The sequence below is a fragment of the Salvelinus alpinus genome, chromosome 4 (assembly GCF_045679555.1).
Source record: "Salvelinus alpinus chromosome 4, SLU_Salpinus.1, whole genome shotgun sequence".
Lineage (NCBI taxonomy): Eukaryota > Metazoa > Chordata > Actinopteri > Salmoniformes > Salmonidae > Salvelinus > Salvelinus alpinus.
The window spans coordinates 50,422,885-50,443,725 of NC_092089.1; the positions used below are offsets into that span (position 1 = coordinate 50,422,885).

Genomic DNA, 20,841 nt, shown 5'->3' on the forward strand with positions numbered 1-20,841 from the left:
TGGTACTTAACTTTTAGAAGGTTAGTAGCAAAGTTTATAATTTAAACCACCTAAATATACTCACATTCACTGAACATTTAGTAACTGCTTTTTATATAATCCTATATAATCATTCGCCATACTGTCACGTTCTGACCTTTATTTTCCTTTGTTTTTGTCTTTAGTTAGTATGGTCAGGGCGTGAGTTGGGGTGGGCAGTCTATGTTATGTGTTTCTATGTTGAGGTTTGTCATTTGGCCTGATATGGTTCTCAATCAGAGGCAGGTGTTTTGCATTGTCTCTGATTGGGAACCATATTAAGGTAGCCTGTTTTCACTGTTGGTTTGTGGGTGATTGTTCCTGTTCGTGTGTTCCTGGTTTTTTCTGTGTTCACTAGTTCGGGACTGTAGCTTAGTTGGTTTTTCGTCTGTTTATTGTTTTTGTTCATATTGAGAAGTATTCTAATAAATTATGGATACGCGCTGCGCTTTGGTCCTCCTCTCCTTCTACCAACGAAAGCCATTACACATACCTTATATTCCAATGCATCGAACAGAACGCATTTCCACCATTTTATTGGTGCGGCAGGTAGCCTAGTGGTTAGCGTGTTGGACTAGTAACCAAAAGGTTGCAAGTTCAAATCCCTGAGCTGAAATGGTAAAAATCTATCATTCTCCCCCAGAACAAGGCAGTTCACCCACTGTTCCTAGGCTGTCATTGAAAATAAAAAGTACATTTGTTCCTAACTGACTTGCCTAGTAAAATAAAAATGGGCTGTTATTTGATAACCAGAGTTTGATTTCTAAACCAGATTAGTTATCTTATTGCAGAGCACATTATACAACTGTTTTTAGAAAATATTGTATTACAAGGTATGCCATATGTGTGGGCTATGTATTGGCTAATATGCATCTGCAGCTGTTGTTTTTAAACCTTCATTCTAGCATACATGACACACATCTTTCTATCTGCATGCCTTTATTGGGTTTCTATGAAAAGTATATGATTGAATGATTCTTTAAGCCTGCAGCTAGTTACTTTAAATGAGACATATAATCGTGCCAAAACATGATTCAACAATTGAATTCACTGACAGAGGTAACTAATGAAACAGAAACTGAGATTTACATGTACAGTAGCTGGCTAGTCTGTAACATTGGCTAGCTTTCCATAAATTGGGTAAATAGTAAATGGAGTTACCTCTTCATATGATCAAGACAATTCGTATTGCATGATGCATATTTCAAGTGAACTCAAAAACAGATATTTATCTAATTTCAGTCTGGGAGCTAGCTAGCTATATCTGTTCCTCTTCATCAGACAGCAGCTGGCGTTTTCATGAGGTTGTGTTTACATCGTAGATAGAATCCGGCCATTGGCTGCCTTCATCACGAGGGGTATGTACGGGAGTTTGATTGGTTTCAAGTTTAGTAGTTCAGCAAATTTGCCCGAACGGCAGAGTGTTGAAATATACGTTTTTTATGAGAAAATATGAAGGAATTGAAGGTGCCAACACATTTTATAGTAAGAATGTTTTACTGTCATATACAAAAAATCAGCTACTCCCTCGACGGGGATCAATCAACTTCACGTTTTAAGGCTTCGGCCCACCATCTATAGTTTAATGTATAAAAATGCCGAGTTGCCCATTATTTTTGGCTACCATGGGTAGAATAAGAGATCTCAATGACTTTGAAAGAGGGGTCTCAAAAGGGCATGGAGGGTTTAAAGTGTTAAAGTGTGTGTGTGTGTCTCAGTTACCAGATCTCAACCAAATTGAACACGTATGGGAGATTCTGAAGCAGTGTTTTCCACCACCATCAACAAAACACCAAACACCAATGGTGTCGTATCCCTCCAATATAGTTCCAGACACTTGTAGAATCTATGCCAAGGCGCATTGAAGCTGTTCTGGCGGCCCATGGTGGCCCAACACCCTATTAAGATACTATATATAGGTGGTTCCTTTATTTTGGCAGTTACCTGTAGTTTAGGTCTACTGTATCAATATTGATGCAATATGGGTTTACCCCAAAGGGGGGCAGTATAGCACATAAAGCAATGAGGATGTTTTCAAGACTTTGGGGTTTTCAGTCTTCATCCCTTAGGATAATTGACTCATCAACAATACAGGCCAACTGGCCTTGTAGTCTCAATTGTAATTGTCATCAGATACATATGTGTACTATGTAATGTTGTCAGTCTGTTTCTTCAATCAATGAGAGTACTCACTGTGAGTAGGGCTAAGGCATTGGCATTGATGGCCCTTAATGATCACAGACATTATGCTCTCTCTGTGATACTGTTCCTCAGCTCCAATAGCGTGGATTCCCTATCAATGGATGGCCATCTCTAAATCAAGTGGGTGGCCTGTCACTCTCTTTCTGGCTTGACACATTTCCCACTATATATTTTGGAGTAATCAAGGCCTCCCTTTGAACGTTCCCTCTGGCCCCTACTGGTCTACCTCTCAGATCTGTAGCCATGAGAGAGAGAGAGACTGCTGTGCTCCAGAGATGGAAACCATGGATCAGTGTAGTCTCTGGGGGGAAGTCTCAGTGGGTTCATCTTAGGAGAGCTGGATGGAAGCCGCGAGCTCCACTGGATTTGGGGAGAGGCTTCGAATGGAGGACATCAATGGGTAATTGGTAATAACAGTGTAAACCCTAATGTAGTGCACCGCTGTTGGAGTTGCTGCTGTGACTGAGCCTGTGACTCTAGCAATGCAGTGGCCTCATGTGGCCCCAACCCCCCCATTCACCCCCATTGGTGACGCAAGAGGGGGGGGGGGGGGGGGGCGACAGTGGTTCAGAAGGGCCCCCGGTCTCTTGCTTCAGTCTATGGGAACTAACCAGGGCCCCGGGGCCTATTTTTCAGTGAATTATGAAAATGACAACAGGAAGGATTCCCGTCTCTATAATTTGCAGGGGGCTGGCTTGGCTAGCAGGGCCTAATAGGGGTGACAGGTACAGTACAAACAAGGGAAAGTGAGCAAGCACAGACTTGGCGATGAGGTTTCACACACATAGAGACTGTGTCCTAAAAGCCAAGCAAAAGTAATGAGATCAAGTGTTTATGATCCTGAAAAAGCGAGGGCACCTATATACTCTTGAGACTTACCATCAATTTCTCTCCCTGGAAAAGACGGAGGGAGAGAGAGAAAAAAAAGAGAGTGGGAGCTTGAATGTGATGGAGAGCTCAGTCCCATGGAGACGGGGTTGAGAATTTATGGTCAGGAAGAGGGATGAAAGTGTAATTTACAGTCCAAACTCTACCGTTCCCCTGCCCTCCCCTCTTGTAATGAGAAACGGCTGTTTTTGTTGCACAGGATGAAGGCCTGGTAGATTAGACCAGAGTAGACCCATCCCCCTAGCTATGACACATCCTTCATTTTTATTTCTGTCCCTGCTTTTACAGCCCCTGCCCAGGCTCCATCGTTTGGCCCAGTGCTCAGAGACTGCCGCCCCGCTTGCACCAGCTGGGCCATTCCCGTTCCACCTCCCAAGATGGCCTCCCGTCGCTCCCAGCGGCATGCAGTGCGGAAGCTGGCTTTCCATACTGTTGCTCCAAACCGCCATCACCTGGATGAACTGAAATTCCCCAAACGGCCCCACATTTCAAGCAGTTTTCCCATGCTTCAATGGAATAAATACAGTATTGTCTCCATATGGCCATTCACAGCCATTTTATACAGCCTATGTTAACGGTCCAGCACTGAATGTACCACCAACACAGCCCTCCATATACTCTATGTCAGGGATGGGCAACTTTGATGGGGTGGGGGCCACAAAAAAAATCTGAACTCATCATAAGGGGTTGCATAGCCACATCCATACCCACACATGCAGTCTGAGCCGGCCCTAGCCTTTTGGGGGGCCTAAGTTAAATTTTGTTGGCGGTCTCCCTCTTGACAGCAGAAAAAAACATTGTTTTCACATGCATTTCCTGCAATTCTACACATTTTGCCTGGGCCGTAGAGAAAATGTTGCAGATTTTAAGTAAGTTTGCTGCAATTCTACAAATGTAGCCATAGGGCGGAGAATATTTAGCAATTTTATAACCAATTTCATGCAAATCTACTCATTTTGCCATGGGGAAGAGAGAAAATGTGCAGTTTTACAGCTAATTTCCTGCAATTCTACACAATTTGCCATAGGGTGGAGAGAAATGTTTGCAGTCTGAGTGAAAGTGACTAAGACAATTAATGAGGGCCCCCGATCGGTAAATCCACCATGATTTTTACAAGTTTAGGTAGCTGTCTAGACTAACTTACAAATCTAAAACATTTTAGCTGACAGACTAATTGAGTGACTATCGTCCCTAGGAGGGGTGCGTCACTTGAGTGGGTTGAGTCACTGACGTGATCTTTCTGTCCGGGTTGGTGCCCCCCCTTGGGTTGTGCCGTGGAGGAGATCTTTGTGGGCTATACTCGGCCTTGTCTCAGGATGGTAAGTTGGTGGTTGAAGATATCCCTCTAGTGGTGTGGGGGCTGTGCCTTGGCAAAGTGGGTGGGGTTATATCCTTCCTGTTTGGCCCTGTCCGGGGGTATCATTGGATGGGGCCACAGTGTCTCCTGACCCCTCCTGTCTCAGCCTCCAATATTTATGCTGCATTAGTTTGTGTCGGGGGGCTAGGGTCAGTTTGTTATATCTGGAGTACTTCTCCTGTCTTAATTTAAGTATGCTCTCTCTAATTCTCTCTTTCTTTCTCTCTCTCGGAGGACCTGAGTCCTAGGACCATGCCTCAGGACGACCTGACATGACTCCTTGCTGTCCCCAGTCCACCTGGCCGTGCTGCTGCTCCAGTTTCAACTGTTCTGCCTGCGGCTATGGAACCCTGACCTGTTCACCGCACGTGCTACCTGTCCCAGACCTGCTGATTTCAACTCTCTAGAGAACGCAGGAGCAGTAGAGATACTCTTAATGATCGGCTATGAAAAGCCAACTGACATTTACTCCTGAGGTGCTGCACCCTCGACAACTACTGTGATTATTATTATTTGACCATGCTGGTCATTTATGAACATTTGAACATCTTGGCCATGTTCTGTTATAATCTCCACCCGGCACAGCCAGAAGAGTACTGGCCACCCCTCATAGCCTGGTTCCTCTCTAGGTTTCTTCCTAGGTTTTGGCCTTTCTAGGGAGTTTTTCCTAGCCACCGTGCTTCTACACTTGCATTGCTTGCTGTTTGGGGTTTTAGGCTGGGTTTCTGTACAGCACTTTGAGATATCAGCTGATGTACGAAGGGCTATATAAATACATTTGATTTGATTTGATTGTCAGTGCTTGACATAACAAGAGAAAAAATTCTGATGCACAACCACATTTCAGAATTGCACCTTGTGTATTCTACTATTCTAACTCTCAACAGTAAATTGAGACTCGACTTGATTTCCCATAAAACATTTTGGGAAATTGATCCCCAGGCCGTGAGCTGACAGTTTCACATCCCTGCTCTGTTGTTCTACTCTTATTGTGCCACTGAATGAGATCAACATTATAATAGAGACATAATGGAGACATAATAGAGCGGTTGGAGAGATTGACTGAGGGGACTGCGCAATGCTGTCAGATTTATGTCATTTTAATTTGGGCTTGTGCATCGTGGTTCAGTTTTTATGGAGACATTACATGAGATTTGTGCACTTCCTTCAGCAATGACAAACATATGCCGTGAATGTTGAGTTACCCAGGTGCTGTCATTATACATTTAAAGAGCCTGTGAAAGGCAGTCTTAATATGTGTGTCAATTATTATGGTGACTGTATACTTACTGGTATAGTACACAAATACAGATCATTGGTATAAATGTAGGCTACCGTACTGTATATCTATGGCATATACAGGCCAACTACTGTATGTGTGAAAAGTAAAAACCATTGAGAGACCACGGAGAACAAAAAGGAAATGGAAACATGGAAATGGAAATACTAATAATAATATTTGATTGCACAGGAAGAGACCGACTACTGTAAAATATACAATGATCATGCTAGTGTGTCTGCCATGTTTACTGAATCTGAAGTTTATTCAAGCTTTCACAGAAGTAATCAGATATATCATAATGATACTAATAGTCGTTATGATCAATGATATACTGATGTCGACATTTTCAGTACCACTATCCACAATATGAACGCGTATTTAACGTATACCTTCTCATGAAGCTAATATTTTTGTGTAAAGCAAATAGACCCAGGGAAAGCTAAACAAAACGTGACAATGATTGCTCAAAGATTAGTGTCAAACGGTACAAAAGCTTTAGTTGCTCTGTCGTATCAGGCTGACAGTAGTTGTATAATGCAATGATTATTTCCACTGACAGAGCTGTATATAGCACAGAACACAAAAGTCTGTGTAATATGTCAGACCCTGTTGCAAAAATACATGATTACTGAGCAGCTGTAGATGGTTTACATGTAACCAGAGGCATATGATTATGGAAATATTGATGCATTGATATATAACTGTGCCTTTACAATGGTCTCTCTCATCATATAAACTCAGCAGAAAAAGAAACGTCCTATCACTGTCAACTGCGTTTATTTTCAGCAAACTTAATATGTAAATATTTGTATGACCATAACAAGATTCAACAACTAAGATATAAACTGAACAAGTTCCACAGATGTGACTAACAGAAATTGAATAATGTGTCCCTGAACAAGGGGGGGGTCAAAATCCAAAGTAACAGTCAGTATCTGGTGTGGCCACCAGCTGCATTAAGTAGAGCAGTGCATCTCCTCCTCATGGACTGCACCAGATTTGCCAGTTCTTGCTGTGAGATGTTACCCCACTCTTCCACCAAGGCACCTGCAAGTTCCCGGACATTTCTGGGGGCAATGGTCCCAGCCCTCACCCTGCGATCCAACAGGTCCCAGACATGCTCAATAGGATTGAGATCCGGGCTCTTCGCTGGCCATGGCAGAACACTGACATTCCTGTCTTGCAGGAAATCACGCACAGAACGAGCAGTATGGCTGATGGCATTGTCATGCTGGAGGGTCATGTCAGGATGAGCCTGCAGGAAGGGTACCACATGAGGGAGGAAGATGTCTTCCCTGTAACGCACAGCATAGAGATTGCCTGCACTGACAACAAGCTCAGTCCGATGATGCTGTGACACACCGTCCTAGACCATGACTGACCCTCCACCTCCAAATCGATCCCGCTCCAGAGTGCAGGCCTCGGTGTAACGCTCATTCCTTCGACAATAAACGCGAATCCGACCATCACCCCTGGTGAGACAAAACCGCGACTCGTCAGAGAAGAGCACCTTTTGCCAGTCCTGTCTGGTCCAGTGACGGTGGGTTTGTGCCCATAGGCACGTTGTTGCCGGTGATGTCTGGTGAGGACCTGCCTTACAACAGGCCTACAAGCCCTCAGTCCAGCCTCTCTCAGCCTATTGCGGACAGTCTGAGCACTGATGGAGGGATTGTGCGTTCCTGCTGTAACTCGGGCAGTTGTTGTTGCCATCCTGTACCTGTCCCGCAGGTGTGATGTTCGGATGTACCGATCCTGTGCAGGTGTTGTTACATGTGGTCTGCCACTGCGAGGACGATCAGCTGTCCGCCCTCTCTCCCTGTAGCGCTGTCTTAGGCGTCTCACAGTACGGACATCGCAATTTATTGCCCTTGCCACATTTGCAGTCCTCGTGCCTCCTTGCAGCATGCCTAAGGCACATTCACGTAGATGAACAGAGACCCTGGGCATCTTTCGTTTGGTGTTTTTCAGAGTCAGTAGAAAGGCCTCTTTAGTGTCCTAAGTTTTCATAACTATGACCTTAATTGCCTACTGTCTGTAAGCTGTTACTTTCTTAACAACCGTTCCACAGGTGCATGTTCATTAATTGTTTATGGTTCATTGAACAAGCATGGGAAACAGTGTTTAAACCCTTTACAATGAAGATCTGTGAAGTTATTTGTATTTTTACGAATTATCTTTGAAAGATTTCTTTTTTTGCTGAGTTTATATAACATTTCCCATTCTACCAGATTGATACGTACACACACACATTAAGCTTATGTGCAGAAACACATACAATATACCCACACAAATATACATACACTTGTGTGACCACTACTTCACAAAAACATTTTGCTGAAATTCTGTAAACATACAGACAGGCACGAATGCACACACAGACACACGCACACATACACTCACAACACACATACACAACACACACAGTTTTCAATCCTAAACTTTTTATGTTGAAGATACCAAAACATTATTCTATTTGAAATTAAGAACTAAGCTATTGTGTGGGTAACCTTTGTCTAACACCAGATCAGATTGAACTAAAGCCGTATAAACGTTCTCTATATTGTTGCTGGTTTGTTTTGGAGTGGATTCTCTACAAACCAAAAATGTAATTAAAATATGTTTTCCTTCAAAACCACACATTTGTTCCAGTGCCTTTCTTTTGTTTAATCATAAAATAGAATTAAAATAAAGAATCTTAATACTGTTCATTTTCTCTATATCACTTACAACATCTACTTGCTACCATTCACAAAACATGAGTCGTCAACAATGAAAAATAGATTTTGAAAAGCACATCAGGGATTCTAATGGATTGTAGAGATCCTTGATCATTATGAAGACTCCATCTTGAAATTCTCATATTCATATTCAGTGTCTTCCACTGTTCAGCCACTGGGATCTCCATCTGCCAACTCCATGATAAACCTGGGAGCGGTGAAATGAAACATGTTGACCCTACTGCAAGGCTTACAGTGGAACCCTCCACATTGCACATTCACCCTCTTCCCTCCAAGTCTGATAAGTCCAAGACCTGATCCTCATTTATTGCAGCAATCCTCCAGTTCTCTTAGAGCATCTTCTAGAATGCATAGCAGCATTAATCCTTTTCTTCATCAGTTTGATATTGTCTCCTCTGTCCACTGTCAGTCTCTTAATAATGGCCAATGCAGGTGGGTGTTGCCTAGTCGCCTTGTTTTTGTCCCTCCTTGTCCCCACTAAGTCCCAACGTGAGTAAGGCCTAGGCTACAGTGCTAGGGGTAAGGCTGGGCGCAGTGGTGGCCTGGTTTTGGCCCTTTTTCCTCCTGCCGCCTCCCTTGCCACCCTCTCTTCCTCCTTTTCCTCCCTCTTTGCCCCCCTCTCTGCTTCCTTCTTTTCCTCCCTCTTTGCCACCCTTCTTGCCACCCTCTTTGCCCTCGTGGCCATGGCCTCGGACGTTTTCTTTGTCTCGCCTCCTCTGCTGGTCTCGTCGCTCGCCCTTATTCTTATTCCCATCTGGATAGAAAAACAGATTGAAATGCATTATAACACGACTACGACACCAAAATAACAGAGTAGTTGGGCTCAGCTTTTATAAACAGGGCTTTGATGGTGTGTGTTTTAAGTACAGTAGAGTCAGAATTAGCTTGGTAGACCTATGACATGAACCCATTAGCCCACATTCACAACAGTTCAATAACAAGTGGCATTGGGTGGATACCCCGGTTCCTAGCTTTCCTATCAGGCCCTTTTTAATACCGGCCAATTGCCACTAAGCCCCAGATATGCAGCTCAGGATCCAGAGCCTTCCATAAATGCCACCATGATGCAACACAGTGCTGCATTGGGCTGACAGGAAACACACAGCAGTGCCATAACGACAGGCCGGAAAACAGTAATCAAGCCTTTGTGAAGAGTGTGGCCGCGACTCCGAGCCGGACACGTCTTAACACTCGCAGAGACAACGGCTGATGGAACATAATAGTTCATGTAAACAGTTGGGAGCCGGTCGAGGTGAGCTCCTTTCTTAATGTCTGCCTTCCCTCTCCACTCCACCTCCCCCCGCACCCTTGTCTTCCCCTCCTCTTTCTCTCACTCTCGCTGTAGGCTGTTGTCTGGACTTCCACCTGGCACACAGTTCAAGTGCATAATTGCTCCCTAAATACAAACATCCATTAAGAGTAGCTTTCCAGGAACTCGGGATGGAAAAATCGTTCAGGAGAGAATAAAACAGAGTAATGAAAGTAAATCAACACGGTTGAAGTGGAGTGCAAGAGTCCTTCATGTCCGGTACATACAGCTATAGATTGTTCAACATGCGAGCACTCATTGACATCCTCTTGACATTGTTGATGTAAATTGCGCTACGCCACTACACCGCTAAGCCACAATGAGGTTAACATGTTGGAGCTCTAATGACAGCGTGTGTGGGTGTGTATCTGTGTGTGTGTGGCTTGCTCGTGGGTTCGATCAGGCGTGGGTGTAAACAACCTTTCACGCACATAAACGGGAATGGATGTTTGTGTCAGGTGTCAGACAGTGGTTGTTTATACTGGGCTGATGAGTACTCCCACGATGAGAGGAAACTGGGCAGTTAGGCTGAGGGATGTTTGCTATGAACTTGTGTGTTGAGTCTCCATGTTTCCTAGAAACAGAGACTCAAAACACTCACTAAGGGGGCTGGACAGCATTCGCTAAGGCTAACTGTTTGACAACAGGAGGCTCATGGAGCATTCTTGTTTGTTTGCTTTAATAATATTATATTTAAACAATAAGGCCAGAGGGGGTATGGTATATGGCCAATATATCACGGCTACGGTTGTTCTTATGCACGACGCAACGCGGACTGCCTGGACACAGCCCTTAGCTGTGGTATATTGGCGATATACCACAAACCCCCGAGGTGCCTTATTGCTATTATAAACTGTCTACCGACGTAATTAGAGTAGTAAAAATACATGTTTTGTCATACCCGTGGTATACGGTCTGATATACCATGGCTGTCAGCCAATGAGCATTTAGGGCTAGAACAGCAGTTATATAATTAAGTAATAAGGCACGAGGGTGTGTGGTATATGGCCAATATACCACGGCTAAGGGCTGTTCTTATGCACGACGCAATGCATCGAGCCCTGAATGCTGATTGGCTGCCATGGTATATCAGACCGTATATTAGCCGTGGTATATTGGCCATATACCACACCTCCTCGGGCCTTATTGCTTAATTATATAACTGTTGTAATAGGCCTACGCCTATTTTCTCCATTCTGCACCACGTGCTTTGTTAGCTTGTTTTCTAAGTAATTTGTTTGTTATTTGAATGTATTTGAAAGTACGCAAAGACAAAAAGCCATGATATTACTCAAATATGGTCCATCTCAGTATAAACCAATGAAAATCCCTATTTGGCAGTAGACCTGCAAACATTTACATATTTAAATGGTGCATATTTTGAATAAAGAGACCCCTGAAACTAAATGAGTTTCAATAAGCATTCCTATAATTTATTTAACGAGGACCTGGCAGGAGCACAGGTGTGCAGATTCTTTCCCTTTGTTCGGTAGAAAACAGACATAGGCAGACCCAATACAGTAGTCCACTAACTAGAAGTAGTTGATGTTACTTTTCTTGAGACACACGGGGCCAAAGTCATTAAAGCATCTGTCACTGTAGGGCCCTATTGGCCAGTTGGCTCCTGACATTGGGGGCTGTGTCACATTTCTTAGGGGAGTGTTGACAAGACTTGATTACTAGCTTTGTAAAGTATGCATGTGTTGCCTGCCTTGAGTAAATAAACAATTTCTGGGAGATTCATTTCTCCCGCTAATGAAAACAAAATGGAGACCATTTGAATTTGGAAGACATTTGTTTCTGTTTAGAGTAATGTGCTATAGTTAGTGAACCTGGGGAGTTACAGTAAGGGCCGTTTGTGTGAGTGTGTACAGCAGGACCTGGGCTGATTCTCTCACTGTGTAAGGACTTAATTAGACCCGTGACAAGCCCGCTAATGGACTGAGGGGGACTCCATCAATTTATGACAGCCATGATTGAAGCTCCACTCCATCCAAGCTAAACAACTATGGCCTGACAAAAGCAATCACGCATTTAGCAAATTCTGTTTTCGTGCGGGCCCATTTGTAAAAAGCTGCAGGGGGAAAAAAGGGGAGAGCTTGGCCAAATCGACACAAAGCGTGAGATCTGCAGACCAGTAAATCACTGGTGTTATACAAGCACTGCCCTCTGTGTTTTTTACAGCGGCCCCATCGGCCAAGTCTTGCAGATGGATTCACGGACTCGCTAATTTAGCACATGGCAAGTTTTTTTAAGCACATGAAAAAGGGCTCAGTCAAGGTCATGATACCCATCGCCTATGAATTAATTCACACGAGAACAACATTTATTTGTTATGCGCCTTGACAGGAGATCCTTACTCATTTTCACAACAGTGTATTCTGACACCAGAATAAGGAAAACAAGTTGAAGCTAATGCCTATCATCTCTCAATGCCACATCATACATCTCAATCATACGTCTCAGACTCCTGAGTCCTGACACACCACAGTCTGTTGTTCCAACACGGCATCCCGTTCCCTCGTTTCCCCTCCTTTCACAACACCACTCGCTACGTTTAGAAAATTGGCATTCGGCACTACACATTTATGGGGCATTTTATAATATTTCACTGTTAATTATTCTTCTCAATCCATGGTGGAAATTCTTTCCAGGATGCAGGCGTTATGCAGTGTAAATTTGCCTCTCATTTCTCAAACAGTGCTGTCCTGGTCCTGTCCAGTGTGAAGCAAGCCCACTCCTCCCTGAAAAATTACAAGCAAGAGCTCGTATATATCCTCACTCTAAGGATTTCTACATCTAATGTTGTATAATGTTGTTTCTGTGTGCATTTTTACGTATTCCATCTGTTACATATTGCATAACTGACATGATTCTTCATTGATTCTTTACACTGGGTAAACTGATGTTTGTTGAAAGCTGTTCAAAATAGTAGCAGCCCTGAAATCCAATAAGCGTACCACCCGCTCATAAAGTTTGGGAATATTGCTTGTTTACTGCACACTAAGTCCTTGTAAAGAAATGGAAGCTTCCAACTTTGATTGAACATGTACATTAATTAGCTGCCAAATTAAAACCAGGAATTACAGTGGGAAAAGTAGGAGATAGAAACAGTGACCAAATGGGCCCACCGTTGTCAGCCGATCCAAGCCATACAAAACAACTCCTTTCACTTCAAATCAACATTTACAAATCGACTCCAAACCTTTCTCTACCTTTTTATTGGGTCGATCACAAGGCTAAGCATCCCAGCCATGCTGGTCAATAAAGTTGACTGGTCCGTTTTATTTTATAAGGCAGAGTTCATTGAAACTTACTGACCGGGCCTCCCGAGTGGTACCAAATAATACAAAATACAAAAATAATACAATAAAAACACTTACTGACAAAAGGAGAGGCCTTTTGGTTTCTCGACTACTTGAAGAAATTCCATCTTATAAAACCAACTACTACTAGAAAAGTGTTATGGGCCAAAGAACAACAACGGAGTAGTACTAATTAGAGCATGATTAAGCTGTTATCAAATTGAGTGTTACCGGGTAGATTTTTAGCTGAGCAACATTAGCCAGCTCTGAAACAAGATGGCAGATGAATGATAAGAGCTAGAGCAAACATGTCAGAGCCCTGTAAACCTCATGCCTCGTTGAGCTTCAAAACAAACAGTCCAACCCCAGCTCTTATCGTCGTCCAACATAGTGCACTGCATGGCACCCTCCCATCTACCTTGCCTGTTTGGGTCTTTAGGAGTGTTTGTTTACATGGTTCCCAGTCAGAGGCTCAGTGTCCTTACTGAACCAACACTTTTGAGGTTCCAGGTCATGGTCATACATAGGGTTAGAGCAGGGAGTTTATGACTTCATCAGAAAAGGTGCTAATCACAATATTATTGACTTTGTAGTTGTGTTGAAGTGTTGTTTTGTCATCTTTCATCTACTGTCTCATTCCTGTCTTTTATCCATCCATATATTAATGATCTGTTTCACTCTATTTCCTCTCGTTGCCACTCTCCTACTGTAGGTATGTGTTAGTCCTCACCTCCTTTTCCACATGGTGTCTTCTGCACTGTGCACTTCTGTCTCTCAGTCTGTGGAGCACATGGCCGGGGGGATGACGCAGAGACCGTGTCAGGGCTGGAGGCATGAAGAAGCTCTTGCATTCTGGTCTGTGTGCCTTTCTTAAAGCCACACGTCTTGTTCTTCTTCATACAGGAACCCCATTGGCTCCATTCGCCCAGTTCACATTCTACAGGTGAGATAGAAAAGAACGGAAGTTAAATACAGTTTTACATACACACACATAGATCACATGCAACAAACCCCAAGTGAAACCAAGTAAGCTTTAGATTTCAACGGGTCTTACATGTTCACAGTGAGAAAATAATGCAGAGGAACTTATCTCACCCAGATCAGACATCACTCATTTGCCCTTGTCAAGCCCAAAGCCTCTATGTTACCAAGTATGTCCAGTTTATCTAGAGACCTCAACTGTTTTACCCCTAGTGACATGCTGTTGAGCTTTTTTTTCTTCTTTTTTTTCACCTTTATTTAACCAGGTAAGCCAGTTGAGAACAAGTTCTCATTTACAACTGCGACCTGGTCAAGATAAAGCAAAGCAGTGCGACACAAACAACAACACAGAGTTACACATGGAATAAACAAGCGTATAGTCAATAACACAATAGAAAAAAAGAAAGTCTATATACAGTGTGTGCAAATGGCGTGAGGTAGGCAATAAATAGGCCATAGTAGCGAAGTAATTACAATTTAGCAGATTAACACTGGAGTGATAAATGAGCAGATGATGATGTGCAAGTAGAGATACTGGTGTGCAAAAGAGCAGAAAGTAAATAAAAACAATATGGGGATGAGGTAGGTAGATTGGGTGGGCTATTTGCAGATGGACTATGTACAGCTGCAGCGATCGGTTAGCTGCTCAGATAGCTGATGTTTAAAGTTATTGAGGGAAAAATAAGTCTCTAGCTTCAGCGATTTTTGCAATTCGTTCCAGTCACTGGCAGCAGAGAACTGGAAGGAAAGGAGGCCAAAGGAGGTGTTGGCTTTTTAGTATGACCAGTGAGATATATACCTGCTGGAGCGCGTGCTACGAGTGGGTGTTGTTATCGTGACCAGTGAGCTGAGATAAGGCGGAGCTTTACCTAGCATAGACTTATAGATGACCTGGAGCCAGTGGGTCTGGCGACGAATATGTAGCGAGGGCCAGCCGACTAGAGCATACAGGTCGCAGTGGTGGGTGGTATAAGGGGCTTTGGTAACAAAACGGATGGCACTGTGATAGACTGCATCCAGTTTGCTGAGTAGAGTATTGGAAGCTATTTTGTAGATGACATCGCCGAAGTCAAGGATCGGTAGGATAGTCAGTTTTACGAGGGTAAGTTTTGCGGCGTGAGTGAAGAAGGCTTTGTTGCGAAATAGAAAGCCGATTCTAGATTTGATTGTGGACTGGAGATGTTTAATATGAGTCTGGAAGAAGAGTTTACAGTCTAGCCAGACACCTAGGTATTTGTAGTTGTCCACATATTCTAGGTCAGAACTGTCCAGGGTAGTGATGCTAGTCGGGCGGGCGGGTGCGGGCAGCGAACGGTTGAAAAGCATGCATTTGGTTTTACTAGCCTTTAGGAGCAGTTGGAGGCCACGGAAGGAGTGTTGTATGGCATTGAAACTCGTTTGGAGGTTAGTTAACACAGTGTCCAAAGAAGGGCCAGATGTATACAGAATGGTGTCGTCTGCGTAGAGGTGGATTAGGTAATCACCCGCACATCATTGATATATACAGAGAAAAGAGTTGGCCCGAGAAATGAATCCTGTGGTACCCCCATAGAGACTGCCAGAGGTCCGGACAACAGGCCCTCCAATTTGACACACTGAACTCTGTCTGCAAAGTAGTTGGTGAACCAGGCGAGGCAGTCATTTGAGAAACCAAGGCTATTGAGTCTGCCAATAAGAATACGGTGATTGACAGAGTCGAAAAACTTGGTCAGGTCGATGAAGACGGCTGCACAGTACTGTTTGTAATCGATGGCGGTTATGACATCATATAGTACCTTGAGCGTGGCTGAGGTGCACCCGTGACCAGCTCGGAAACCGGATTGCACAGCGGAGAAGGTACGGTGGGATTCGAAATTGTCAGTGATCTGTTTATTAACTTGGCTTTCGAAGACTTTAGAGAGATAGGCAGGATGGATATAGGTCTATAACAGTTTGGGTCTAGAGTGTCACGCCCTTTGAAGAGGGGGATGACCGCGGCAGCTTTCCAATTTTTAGGAATCTCGGGCGATACGAAAGAGAGGTTGAACAGACTGGTAATAGGGGTTGCAACAATGGCGGCGGATAATTTTAGAAAGAGAGGGTCCAGATTGTCTAGCCCAGCTGATTTGTACGGGTCCAGGTTTTGCAGCTCTTTCAGAACATCTGCTATCTGGATTTGGGTGAAGGAGAAGCTGGGGAGGCTCGGGCAAGTAGCTGCGGGGGAGGGGGGGCGGAGCTGTTGGCTGGGGTTGGGGTAGCCAGGAGGAAAGCATGGCCAGCCGTAGAGAAATGCTTATTGAAATTTTCGATGATCATGGATTTATCGGTGGTGACCGTGTTACCTAGCCTCAGTGCAGTGGGCAGCTGGGAGGAGGTGCTCTTGTTCTCCATGGACTTTACAGTGTCACAAAACTTTTTGGAGTTAGAACTACAGGATGCAAATATATGTTTGAAAAAGCTAGCCTTTGCTTTCCTGACTGACTGCGTGTATTGGTTCCTGACTTCCCTGAAAAGTTGCATATCACGGGGACTAGTCGATGCAATTGCAGTCCGCCACAGGATGTTTTTGTGCTGGTCAAGGGCAGTCAGGTCTGGAGTGAACCAAGGGCTATATCTGTTCTTAGTTCTACATTTTTTGAAAGGGGCATGCTTATTTAAGATGCTGAGGAAATTACTTTTAAAGAACAACCAGACATCCTCGACTGACGGGATGAGGTCAATATCCTTCCAGGATACCCAGGCCAGGTCGATTAGAAAGGCCTGCTCGCAGAACTGTTTTAGGGAGCGTTTGACAGTGATGAGGGGTGGTCGTTTGGAGGGAGAGGTCTATTTGGAGGGCAAGTTGGTCAGGATAATATCTATGAGGGTGCCCATGTTTACGGATTTAGGGTTGTACCTGGTGGGTTCCTTGATGATTTGTGTGAGATTGAGTGCATCTAGCTTAGATTGTAGGACTGCCGGGGTGTCAAGCATATCCCAGTTTAGGTCACCTAACAGAACGAACTCTGAAGATGGATGAGGGGCAATCAATTCACATATGGTGTCCAGGGCACAGCTGGGAGCTGAGGGGGGTCTATAAAAGGCGGCAACAGTGAGAGACTTAATTCTGGAGAGATTAGTTCAAACTGTTTGGGCATAGACCTGGAAAGTATGACAGAACTTTGCAGGCTATCTCTGCAGTAGATTGCAACTCCTCCCCCTTTGGCAGTTCTATCTTGACGGAAAATGTTGTAGTTGGGTATGGAAATCTCCTAATTTTTGGTGGCCTTCCTAAGCCAGGATTCAGACACGGCAAGGACATCAGGGTTGGCGGAGTGTGCTAAAGCAGTGAGTAAAACGAACTTCGGGAGGCTTCTGATGTTAACATGCATGAAACCAAGGCTTTTTAATTACAGAAGTCAACAAATGAGAGTGCCCGAGGACACGCAGGGCCTGGGTTAACCTCCACATCACCCAAGGAACAGAGGAGGAGTAGGATGAGGGTACGGCTAAAGGCTAAAACTGGTCGTCTAGTGCGTTGGGGACAGAGAATAAAAGGAGCAGATTTCTGGGCGTGGTAGAATAGATTCAGGGCATAATGTGCAGACAGGGGTATGGTGGGGTGCAGGTACAGTGGAGGTAAGCCCAGGCACTGAGTGACGATAAGAGAGGTTGCATCTCTGGAAGTGCTGGTTAAGCTTAAGTCATGACTCCATCTGACAGGAGCTGGTTTCAATCGTGGGGGAAATTTCTACCTTTTCAGGGAAAATATTTTGACTTTTTTGTGAAAAGCTGGGGGGTGTGAGGGGGTGAAGCAAGCAAACTTCATACTGACAAAAACAATGGCAGGGAAATTAGAGAATATATGACAAGAGCAGCTGGATTGAGCATTTTTTGGAAGGTAAGGGAGCAGGGGCAAAGCCAGAATGTCACCCTGGGGGTTGAGAGCTCCTCTCTAAAGAGTCAAGTGGCCTGGGGCATCCAGCTAGCACTAGCCTTGCAGAGTAATGCCATTAGCGCTCTATTTGCTTACTTGTGACAGAAATAATTTCAAAAGAAATCAATAAAAGTTCCTTATCATCCAGCAGGCCTCCCTCTGAAGTTCAGCTCGCTCGCTGGTGATTGAGAAACAGCAGAAAGAGGAAGAAAAAAGAACAGTGGACGAGGAGAGCTCAACAGAACACAGTTTCTCCACGTCAATGAAGTCTTGAACTGAACTCTCATATGGCAGGCGATATTCATCCGACAGGCAGAACATACTTGGCTGATGATAGCTGAAGGGTATTTAGTATACCATGTGTGATGGGTTAGGGTGAACGGGGTACATTATGGGGTCAAATATGCACCTGAGAAACATTTAAGACTTTGTGACAGGCTCTCAACACAAATATTCATCACACTTAACTTCATATGCTTAATACTCAATGTATGGGTAGTGTGGGACTTTCAGTAATATTCTCGGAGCCATTGACATTGTGAACTAACATTTTAGCCATCTTATTCAAAAGCTAATATGTGCCAAAAGGCAACATACCCTTAAACTCATAGTTCATAATCCAGTTCAGGGTCAGCTGTGAGTGAAGCTGTGGCAGGGGGTGAAAGGAAGAGAGGTCAGAGGTCACTCACCTACACACTCCATGGTCCCGTTGGTGGTGCTGAGGCCTTCAGGGCAGCTGGGGTAGCATCGCCCTCTGTGTGAATATAAGCCCTCCTTACATTTTGTGCAAAAATTTCGATTGAAACACTCCTCACAATTCTCTATTTTACATTCTGAAAGGAAAAGGGGGGAAAAAAACATGAGTCAAAGAGAGGAGAGAATAAGAAAATTAAAGCGCACTTAGTTGAGTTCATATTCATTGTGTTAACATAGTATACATGTACACGTTGCATTAACTGACAGCATAACACATCACTGTTCATTGTTCTGGCTTCAAGCTTCTGTGTTAATACAGAATAATACAGTATTACTATACAAAAACAGCAAAGTATGTTTAAAAATGTGAAGCCTTTCTGCTGCACGAAAGGATCCTCTTCTCCTCGGGGAGGACAAGAATGTAGCCTGATTTTTATCTCCTATGAGAGATTTATTAGTGATAAAACAATGGGGAGAGACTCTTTGGGGGGATTCTGCATGAATAACACCCATGTCTTAAAAGCATATGCATACCACGGCTATATTTCTTGGAAAGCGGGTGGCCGGGTACGGGCCAAGAGTAGAGAGCACATCAGCGGATTTCCAGAGGTCTCCACGCACCTTTGCCTCATTAAAAACTGAGCTTCTCCAGTCAAACAAACAACTACTTTAAATTGAGGGTAATTATGGGCACGGGAGAATGAAAAACAGACACCTTAAAGGACTACCAAGAGCCCCCCTTTCTCATCCCAACCCTTCTCCTGGCTCACCTTTTTCATTACCATCATTATCTTATTCTGAATTAATAACATTTTCTCTGCCAAAACCAGAGTGTAGAAACAGAGGCACGCTAAGCGAAGGTCACAGATGTAATCCTTACATCTCTGGGTTGGAATATATGTGAATATCCAGTCACAAAACACTAGACACCTTTCCCACAAACAACTAAAATAAAGAATGTCTTGTCGGCTGGAGTCTTGCCAGGAGTTCGAAACGAGCTAAAGGGAAGAATCCTCGTTGGGAATTTAATGCCCTAACCTCAATTATTACTTTAAGCTCTTGACAGCTAAATTTGACGTTAGTGATGTTTGGAGAAAATACTTTTACAAATGTAGACCTAATGTAAAACAAATGTGGCTAACAAGACATCTTGGGGATTTCGATATGTCCTAAACGGAAGCGGCTGACTGGATAATAACAGCAGGTTAGCCACGGAGAGGCTTGAGAAGGAGGTGGAGGAGACTAACCAGCATGCACAGCGGCCTTTCAGGATTCAGTGGAAAACATTGAAACAATAACGGCTAAGGTTAAGTTAATTTCCAGTGACAGTAAAACATTAACAAAAATGTGGGGATTAGAGTGAGCCAGAACTTTTGTTGTTTTTATCCAAATTGGATTATTTTCCCAAACCTGCTTCCTGAGTACCTAGCAGACAGACATGCTCTGAGGTTATGGCCCTGTGTTTATGTTCACAAACAGTACATATACAAATGTTTGTCAGGCTATTGCAAATACATGTCTTGAAGCACAGTACGCTCAATGTTGCACTATATTACAAAGTTACACTGAGGCCAATATGTTCAGGTAGATCCTCATTATGTATCTTGTTTTGTGATTTCAGGTAGCTACATGTATAAACAACGCTATGTGGGGTAATAACTATTGAACAGGCCGCTATATCGGTCCATGTTGCTGGAATGAGGAGTATCACACATACCAGCCCCACTTATTCCAACCTGAAACTTCTTCTGCTGATTGACTATAAGCTTCCCTGCTGCGAAGGCATCTGGACAGTTACAACTCCTCCAGGACGAGCTGTGTAAATCTGTATGCTATCTCATCTTCCTCTCAATATCAGGGCTATAAAATACTAGGGTTAAAGAGGAGGCAAACACTGTTCAAAAGAAAGCAATAAGTGCTTCTTATGCCTCAGTATGTACAGTACTAGTCAAAAGTTTGGACATACCTACTCATTCCAGGGATTTTCTTTATTTTACTATTTTCTACATTGTATAATAATAGTGAAGACATCAAAACTATAAAATAACACATATGGAATCATATAGTAAGCAAAAAAGTGTTAAACAAATCAAAATATATTTTATATTTGAGATTCTTCAAAGTAGAGCCCAGGTCATCTGATACAGCACTCCATCACTCTCCTTCTTGG

The 20,841-nt window shown here is 43.7% G+C and overlaps 1 protein-coding gene across 2 annotated transcripts in view; it reads right to left on the reverse strand.

Moving 5' to 3' along the window:
• Positions 1-5,990: 5,990 nt before the first annotated feature.
• LOC139573874 (R-spondin-1-like) overlaps positions 5,991-20,841 on the reverse strand; it is a 38,257-nt gene continuing 23,406 nt past the window's right edge. For both annotated transcript variants that reach the window (XM_071397811.1, XM_071397810.1), the window contains exons 5-7: positions 18,665-18,808; positions 13,830-14,036; positions 5,991-9,239 (exon numbers count right to left, since the gene is read on the reverse strand). In XM_071397811.1, the coding sequence (XP_071253912.1) occupies positions 8,986-9,239; positions 13,830-14,036; positions 18,665-18,808 (605 nt within the window). In that variant the 3' untranslated portion in view covers positions 5,991-8,985. The remainder of the gene's footprint in view (positions 9,240-13,829; positions 14,037-18,664; positions 18,809-20,841) is intronic.